This window comes from Triticum aestivum, chromosome 6B (genome assembly GCF_018294505.1).
Source record: "Triticum aestivum cultivar Chinese Spring chromosome 6B, IWGSC CS RefSeq v2.1, whole genome shotgun sequence".
In the NCBI taxonomy this organism is placed as follows: domain Eukaryota; kingdom Viridiplantae; phylum Streptophyta; class Magnoliopsida; order Poales; family Poaceae; genus Triticum; species Triticum aestivum.
In genome coordinates, this window is record NC_057810.1 from 668949424 (window position 1) to 668958524 (window position 9101).

The 9101-nt window shown below is 41.4% G+C and overlaps 2 protein-coding genes across 5 annotated transcripts in view; one reads left to right on the plus strand and one right to left on the minus strand.

The window, feature by feature from the left end:
* Window positions 1-5063, plus strand: part of LOC123139006 (serine/threonine-protein kinase BLUS1) — a 12686-nt gene extending 7623 nt beyond the window's left edge. For 2 of the 4 annotated variants that reach the window (XM_044558839.1, XM_044558842.1), the window contains 12 exons: window positions 794-862; window positions 941-1069; window positions 1149-1216; window positions 1393-1581; window positions 2413-2522; window positions 2635-2732; window positions 2806-2844; window positions 3600-3719; window positions 3830-3949; window positions 4432-4493; window positions 4577-4628; window positions 4711-5063. In XM_044558839.1, coding sequence (XP_044414774.1) covers window positions 794-862; window positions 941-1069; window positions 1149-1216; window positions 1393-1581; window positions 2413-2522; window positions 2635-2732; window positions 2806-2844; window positions 3600-3719; window positions 3830-3949; window positions 4432-4493; window positions 4577-4628; window positions 4711-4716 — 1062 coding nt within the window. In that variant the 3' untranslated portion in view covers window positions 4717-5063. The remainder of the gene's footprint in view (window positions 1-793; window positions 863-940; window positions 1070-1148; window positions 1217-1392; window positions 1582-2412; window positions 2523-2634; window positions 2733-2805; window positions 2845-3599; window positions 3720-3829; window positions 3950-4431; window positions 4494-4576; window positions 4629-4710) is intronic. The other 2 variants (XM_044558840.1, XM_044558843.1) reach the window with 2 other exon arrangements.
* A 285-nt stretch (window positions 5064-5348) lies between these two features.
* On the minus strand, window positions 5349-8855 carry LOC123139009 (autophagy-related protein 18b). The gene is made up of 11 exons (XM_044558844.1): window positions 8615-8855; window positions 8415-8488; window positions 7999-8072; window positions 7731-7840; window positions 7234-7325; window positions 6955-7067; window positions 6426-6545; window positions 6193-6338; window positions 5998-6114; window positions 5863-5922; window positions 5349-5771 (listed from the first exon to the last, which is right to left on the minus strand). Exons 1-11 carry the CDS (start codon window positions 8671-8673, stop codon window positions 5615-5617), a joined length of 1122 nt encoding a protein of 373 aa, XP_044414779.1. The 5' UTR covers window positions 8674-8855; the 3' UTR covers window positions 5349-5614.
* Window positions 8856-9101: the final 246 nt, after the last annotated feature.

A 9101-nucleotide genomic window follows, 5' to 3' on the forward strand; every position in this document is an offset into this window, starting at 1 on the left:
ATGATCTACGTGAATTCGTAGTGGAATATAGGCCAACTTTGTACTTCAGCAAACTGGTGGTAAAGAAATGGTAAAGTAAAATGAACAGTAGCTCTGGTTTAACTGATCGGACTGTCATTGTCCAACTGAGAACGAGGAGTGATCTGAGCCGTTTGATCAAGTTGAACCGTTTTGCTGGAAGCGCTACACCTAACTGAACTTGCCAAGCTAGTGCAGCGTCTTTAGAGAACTGTCCTGACATTGCCCCCTTCTTGAGATACGATATGACCTCACGGCGTTGATGAAGAAGCACGCCACCCTTCTGTAGTGGAACGGAAGAATGCTGGGAATATATTGATAAAATCTGCATCTTTCCAAGTTGCGTCCTCGGGACAAATTCTCCCACTGGATTAACCACCGTACCACAGGCAGGTTTTGTCGAGAAATTTGTCATACCTGTAGCACTAGTGCTGGAGCTGTTTTGATGGTGGCATCCTTATTAACCATAGGGAAGTCAGGGCTGGGAATGGATTTTTGTCCAATATGCATTTTGAGCTGACTAACATGAAGACTGGGTGTATTTTCACATGTTCAGGGAACTGTAATTTGTAAGCTGTGTTGCCCACTCTCTGAATCACCAGGAATGGCCCACTGTAACGTGTAACAAATGTTGCCAACCCAAAACTCTATTATCATTGTTTTGAATTTTAGATCTGTGTCATTTCTGTTGTACCCTTTCGGCACTGAGATGATTACTTTATTGTCACCATTATATTGTTTTTCATCCAATCCTTTGTATCTCTTGCATTGCTAGGATGAATACAAAAGGGGTATCAGCAGCTGGAACTTTGACATTGATGACCTGAAGTCTCAAGCCTCACTGGTAGGCATTTAGCATTTTCATTTCCACTTTAGTCATTGACTTCACATCAAGTAATTTAGCTTATTTATATTTTGACAGATTTCAGAGTGTGAGGACACAATATCATCTAAAGATACAGATATATCGTCTATCTATGACTTCGACACCAGCTTGCAGGAGCAAGCACACGAAGGATCTCTTTTTTCAATGAAGTATGATACTGACATCGTAAGTTTTAGCTCCTGTAGAAAGTAAGGTTTTCCAATCTAGAATTTTCCTTACATCTAACGCCAAGCAAAGTTGGTAGGAAAATGATGTCATGGCCAATGATAAGTCAGCTGTTTCATCACCCGAGCAGTCTGTTTGTCTATCAAGGTAATGGATTTAATTTGGCTGAAATTACTTCAATCATATTGTTGGTTGTAAATGATAATATCTTATTTTATGCCAAATAGTTCTTGTGATGACATCGCGAAATTACGTAATATGTCACTGTTGTACACCTGTACGACACACCTCAGAAAACTGATTTCACTTATTTCTACTACTAGGGCATCTCTATGTGGAACTTCTAACGGAGTACTGGTAAATGGCCATGTCAGGAAACACAGCTCTATGGAAAGCTGTGATTTGGACTTGCAAGAGAAAGATTTGGATGCTATTCCAACAAGCTCATTTCAGGAAAGGAAGTGTTCTTTCAGTTCTTGCTCATCAGATGGTTTTCTTTCTTCCAAAGAGAGGTTTGTTGTACTTCACAGAATGAAATTTAAACTTGAAGGATCACCTTTTTTCCCAAGTATACGAAAACATGTTTTGCTTGCTGTAATTTGAACCGTATTCTAGAACCAGTTCCGTCTTATCATGATTGTATTTCATAGTTTCAGTTGGCAAAATTGCCAATATCTTGTAGAATCAAACTCGAAAAACAGTTGACCAATTACGAAAATACAGGTCACACAAGTGCTGACAGAGACTTTTCTTATCACGTTACATATGCACTGGGAATAAACATAACTTACTTTCCTGTATAGTTACATAAAATTTTGAGATTCTCGGTATGCACTTTTGGTGCCTGAAGAATTTTTTTCTGCAACTCACAGTCAATGTCTATGAAGTTTCAGTTTGTTAGCAGTGCCACTGATAGGGATGTGGTTTTTAAAAGGTTGCTTGCCTGGCTTAGCAGTTCAATGTATATTTTTTATTAGTAGCGTCTTGATAATAACTATTTTGTTCATATGATAGCTGCATGGCTGTACTATTTTTTATATCCATATTCATGACCCTATAACTAATATGGAAGCTATATTTACCAAAAAGGGCGTTGCGTCAAACTGGAACACAAAGCTAAATAGTTTGACCACATCATTGGAATTTCTGTTCTATTAACCAGTGATGTTCCACTTTTTACCATCTGTTGTTAGACCTTGTTTGGAATGCAGGACCAAATTCTTGTGTTCCAAATCAGGCCTAATGGTGTTCTTCTGGAAGCTGCCCATAGTATTACTACTGTACTTGTATCTCCTCGTGACATATTTTGATACAGTGTGCAACTGCATATGTAATTCTTTCAGCTCTAAGCCACAAATCAACATTCATAACCGTGAGAAGGGTAGTGGAGGGGTCTTGCAAGTAGCAGATGAGCCATCTCCTGAAGCTATTTCTAGGGCACCTAAATCATTGGGTAACATGCTGGTTTTATCCCTGCAGTTCGTATAGGTTAACCTAATGTGGGCTAATCAGAATAAGTTCTCATGAGTATGAAAATTTGGCATCTGTTTATTGCTTTAATGCAGTATCAAATGTTGACGAACATGATGATAGATCAAAACCTCCACTTATACAGCAAAGAGGCCGTTTTAAAGTTACACCTGGGAATGTCGAGTTGGATAAGGTAACTGAAAACCATTAATAATACTTTGTGCATGTTTGGTTAACTCTAGGATGACATGATTTTGTAATTTCAGGCTCACTCACCTGGCCTACAAAAGTCTCACAGCATGCAGGTTTTTAGTCTTTATCCTACATCATGTTTCATGGGCATTTATCTGTTTTGGTTCATGAACTGGTGCAGTGCATGTTTGGGGACTGGAGTCATATATATATTGCGTGCTCAAAGAATGCAGAAAAAACCATTGTTTCCTGACTAACAACCTTAGTGGTTCCCTATTTGGTATATTCGGCAGCTTTTGTGTTGGGACCTAAGCCATGTGGAAACATCATTATAACCTCTTTAAAAATTTGATATATTGACTGCAGAATATTAGGTTAAAAAAAGAGTTTAGAATAATCGCACCATGAACAGTACAGAGTGCCGGAGAGCTGTTTGATTGTCTTTGCTTTAACTCTCTTGGTCCTCAAGAGGGAATTGGCAATAAAACCTGCCTCAAGGCCCAGTAAAAGACTGCTTTACGTGACTGCAAAATGTGCAATAGCAGCACGATTACTTGGGTTTAGCTTGAATATCCGAAAGTAATTGATGCATGTTAGTCCTTGTAATGATAGGTTTTAATTAGACCACCCCATTTGTTAAAAACCCTGGTAAGGGTTTGAACTTTGAACTAAAGAAAAAAAAACTCGACCCAAGGGGAGAGATAACCCGAATGCATTGCATTGTAAGGTCGAGAACTTGGTTTGAGCTCTGTTTACTTTTACATGAACTAGCCAATCACAGTTGTCAAATGTGGTTGATCATTTGTAATGCATAAAACATACACTTAACTTTCTTTTCGTTTCACACCATATATTTGTTGTTATGCAGACAATTTCTCAACTTTCTGCATTAAGCATACCATCTTCAGCTGAGGCTGCTTCAAGCATTATTGGTGGCTCCTTGTACATCCAGTTATACAATGTTTTGCAGACCAATCTGCTTCAGAGGGTAAATCCCCCACCCATACAGCACTCACGACAGAAAATGAGCTTGACAAACAAAACCTCCCAAGAATGAAAAGTTTGCTCTGTTGATGCTAGTCTTCCCCTCACTTGCAGGAACAGATACTTCATGCGATGAAGCAGTTATACATTTCTGATTCTATTTCACCTGTTCGGATGCATTCGTTAAGTCGTTCCCCATCTCCATCATCAGCTTTATCGGTAGATAGATCCATGGTAAGCTCAGGTTCTAGTTAAAGTGGCAGGAACTCTATTATGAAACTCAAAGCAATGCCTGTGTTGGAAAATGCCGATGAATACTGGACACCATTAAGCCATGACCAACTAGAAAACCAAATTACTTTATATGTTCAACATGTCTCATTTTCCATTCTTTCTATTAATGCTGAGATATAAAATTCCAGCAGTGATAATTCCGGAAACACGACCTAATTAAAAATCAGTGTCATGGAATTTTGTGGGTAGCTAAAATTAATATCTGCTGAACACTGCAAAGATCCCACAAAGTCCTTGGGTCCTGGTGGGCTGGTACCTCTAAATTTTAGCACCCAAAACATAGATGATAGTTATTCAAATTACTAAGCTGCCAATATGATGAACCGTGAAAGAAAGGCTCTGCTGACTTTATTCAGTCACTCACTCTTGTTATTATGATGGTAAATGCCAAGAATAGTATAACCCGCTGACTACATTTTCAGTTGGAAGCAGCACAAGAGAAGGAGAAGGAACTGGTCAATGAAGTCCTGGAGCTACAATGGCGGTAATTATCTCTTATCTAATCTGTCCATAGTCTAAACCAAAAACAAGAAAAGAGCTCAGGATTGAAAGTTTGGAGCACTGCAGGTTATTGTGTGCACAGGATGAGGTGCAGAGGCTCAAAGCAAAGGCAGCCCAGGTACCAACATTTCACCCCACACGTGATCTTGTATCGGGGCAAATTTTCCACATGTTCACATTGACATTCTTCTATTTGACAGATTTGATGAGTGAGTGTGGTTGGGGTTGTTGCTGATTGAACTTCAAGCTGCGCAGTGAAGATTAAGGACCGGTTATCATGTTAACAAAAGGAATGTGTCATTATCGACTTTAAGTAGCTATACTTCGGCATGGGAGAGAAGAAAACAGCAACATGAAGATGATATACTTAGTAGGTTGCAAGCCTGCACAAAGGCAGCAGTGCTGGAGTTACTATATCTGTATATAAACAGTGATGCTATTTTTTTTTAGTGTTCAGTTACCAAATTTTGTGCATCCACACTGAGGAATGGATGACCGGGCCTCCTGTAGCCCCCTCAAAGATAAAATGATATGGCACTGATTTTTTGTCGGAGCGCGCATCATGCCATGCCAGGAGCATAAAATATGGGGAATACTACGTGTCGATCCATTTCATTGCAGAGGGGAATTACCACCTTGGGATCTGGGAGTTCTCTTTTCTATCCCCTATCGGAATTGCATTGGTTCCTGTGTAATCATTGTGTTCTAAATAGGCACTGAGTATGAGTACTCTATTCTACCAACTGATGCAAGGATATCTTGGTGCAGCAGCAAGATGTAGGATTTGGTATCCATGAAAGAATGCACTGGTGAATCTGTCCGGAACTGCATGTCATCATGAATCCAACCCAAGCCAATCACATAAAACACGCTGGAACTCATGTGTTACTAGTAATTTTTGTGACACGAGCAATATATGTTTACATCTGTAATTTACACCCACAACATTAAGCTTTAATCAACACCTATCCTGTGCTATACTATGTCAAACTGGATCACTCCGATCCACTGCTAGGTCAGGCCTGTCTTCCTATGGATACACTCATCTTGCACATGATACTTACATCAGTCAGTGGAAGGAACGGGGTCGGCAGACCGACAAAGTCAGTCCACGTGGTGGTGTTCATTCTGTTTCAAAGTATAGCCGGTATCCAGCAGGCTGAACTCGCGCTCCAAAACCCACGAAGATTCGTTTGACTTGGTGGTGCTGATCGTGTACTCGCGGAAGTATCCATCGTGAGTTACAACATAGACTACAGTCCTGCAAAAATTTATGATTGCTTATGAATACGAACTGGAAGGCATAAAATGGCAGCATGCATTTTGTGTGAAACTGCGTGTGAATTTCTCACCTCACGGCCGGAAATTTGGAAGAGTTTTGGGAGTATTCTACACTATGTACTGCTAGACAGCTGCAATTCAGAAGGATTAGATTAGCAGGAAGAATAGGGAAAGGGTCAGACAAAGCCAGAAGATCTTATATGCACCTCTTGGTTTCTGCAGGGGCGATGTTGTGAATAACATGATGATTAGCTGGATCCAAAGCGTCGGAAATTGCTTTGGATCCAGGAATTATCGAACCGAGTAATTTATTCGTTTGGTTCCTGAGAAGTGAAGCACGTCAAAATATGTCCCGAAAAAAGTTGGTTCAGGAATCACAATAGCCAAGAAGGAAATGTAACCTTCCATTTCTGGCAGAGTCAAGAAAAAACATGTGCAAAGAGCCTGACGAACTTGTGGCAGCAAGAACATCAGGCCGATCGATGCACGGCCCAAATGAGAGAGAGTAAATCGTTGATGGATATGCTCCCCGCCGAAAACTATGCGACTGTTGATGTAAGAATTTAAAACGATATTATTAGGCAGAATGACAGAGTGCTTATCATGGTGGTAGAACAAAGATCAATAATCTTACCTTAGTTGCTTGTGCCACGATATATACCCTTATCATTGTGCCCTTCTCAGAAGCTGTTGCTAGGTACATGCCATTGGAAGAAAATGCCATTGCAGCTAATGGCGACTCATGGGCGTCTATCTGTTGATTGATTACAAAGAGGAAAAACATATCAGTGAAAGACATCTACATATCTTCAGATTACTAGGGTTGAGATTAAAGCCTCCAAAGTTGAATGAAAACTGTAGGAAGACAAATCCAGTCTAGAAAGTATCCCTATTCTGATCTATATTCCAGAAAAAAATAGGTTCCAAAAAAAATTCACATATATATGAATAAATAATGGTGCATGCCACCATAGTTGCACGCCATTGCCTTTTCAGTGATTCAAAATAATCAATGAGATCCAAAATAACCAATGAGTAGTTGGTTTTTACAGTGATTCTCTCAAGAAAGATCCAGAACTTGGAGAACTGTAAATCCGTAAACGTAATAATGTTTACTCAGCTGTGCAAATGATACAGAAGGAACTAAACCTTCTGGGAATTACCTGGCATATTAATTCAGGTTCTGATGCTTTATACACTAAAGCAGATCCTTTTGATGTGCTTGCTGGGATGGCCAAATAACACCATTCTGAATTAGGAGCAAATGCACAAAGGCCTGGGATTTAAGGTTAACAACGTTAGCAGCAAATATGCGAAGCAAATTTTGTTTCAAAGCAAAACTAGTTCAAAAGTACTTTCTGATTTGCCCCCAGCCTCAGCTATATAATAATTGTCTGGAATAGAATGAGCCACAGTTTGAAAATTTTGGGTAGGATGCTTACCTTTAGGATTATGTACCGTGTCAATTTCCTCCAAGATACGAGTGCTGTTTAGATCATAAATAAAGGTCTTGTCCTGCAAAACAACAATAAGCCTGCACATAATGTGACAACCTTTTTTATAATAAAACTCAATGAGAAAAAAACATGCATAACAACCCTGGTCCAAAACTCGGTAGTCATACAAAAATTACACAAGTAAAAAATTATGTCATCACAGGAAGTCAGGAACTAATGGATAGAAGCATCTTTTACATTTTTTGCGAGGAATAGATAGAAGCATATGATTAAGCGTCATCATCTCTGACAGCACTGTTAATTAGAATGGACCTGCTAGACTTCTCTTCTCAAATTGCAGGATATATAAAGAACATAGTCATCACTAATGTACAACAGTCTTAAATGTGCTCAGGCAAACTAGAGATAGACCTAATTAGTAACAGGTGAGTGAAACACTAGGGTACTCGGTCTCTTCTAGACAAGAAGGATTGGTGGTGTACCTTGTTCTACTAAACCGAACAGCCAAAATTGTACTCCTGAAGTTCAGATCCTTCTTCGAGGCGCCTGTAATGGTATTGAACAGGCAAAGGCGGCGAGGGGACCGTGAAGGCTGCAAAAGGCAGTTTGGACCAACGACATCATCATCCATGTAAAACTCGATTCGTCGAACCTCAACCGCACAACAGGGAACAAATCGATTCGTCGAACTTCAACCGCACAGCAGGGAACAAATCGAACCGAAAACGAGGAAAAGAGCGCGTCAGATACCTGTTCCCCAGTTCCGACCATAGCGATGAGGTTCGTAGCAAACCACAGCTCCACGACATTCAGCCCTCCAAGTTCTGCAACCACGGAAGAGGCACATACGGCTTGACGCCTTACTCCTTATGATAAATTGCATAGAGCGATATTTATTCCCTACGAGGGTTTAATCACTGAACAACGCGTTGACAGAAAGATTTTGCATTGCTATCTGGTTCTACCCTCTACCAATGCACAATGATTGTGTTCAGAACTAGTATGAATTAGGCAGGAAGCACAAAGCAACCTTGATTGTTCAGCATAAGCATCTACGCAGAAGTAACCGATTTTACACTAGGAGCTACACAATCAACTTGTTGTAAGTACAATTGGATATTCCGAGACTCGGAGTGAAGGACGGCTATGAGGGGGGAAGCTCTTACTGTTGTCGTTGCAGAGCCTCCCGGTCCGGGCATCGAAAATCTTGAACCCTTCCTTGGTCCCGACGGAGAACATGCTGAAACAAAGCACCGGGAAAACCCAGGGTCAGAATCAGAGCTCCCCTCCGGCGAATCCGACTCCCCCAGACCCGCCGGAATCGAGCACGCGAGCGCATACTCCGCCGCCCCGCTCCCGCACGTACCTGTTGTCCTGGTTGAAGGAGACGCAGAGAATCTGGGGCCGGGACGAGCCGCTCGCCATCGCCGCCGGCGCCGCCGCCTGCTCGCTCGCCGGAATCGATTCCTGTGGGGCGAAAGTTCGGATTTTCCTTTTCTCCTCCGCGGCTGAAGGGGAGGTTCGGTTGCGCCGCCTGCGTGCGTGTCCGGGAATAAAGTAGTGAAAATATTCGGCGGTGGGATGGCTGGACGGACGGATGCTTTACGTGTAGCTTCTTCCCCGTTTCGTAGCCCAGTTGGGCGCCCTAGCGTGCGCCGTGGACGGATTAGAAGCTTCGGTTTAACGGTAAAACCAACGGAAGCCGTTTTGGCAACGGCCCGTACTCCTTTTTTTCTTGCGATGTTCAGACTACTCGAGAAGGCAAAATTTCGTGTTTTGACCCTTTGATACAAATTCAGGATCAACCTCAATTTAAAAAAATTCGGGATTTGACCCTTTTGCTACCGTCAGGG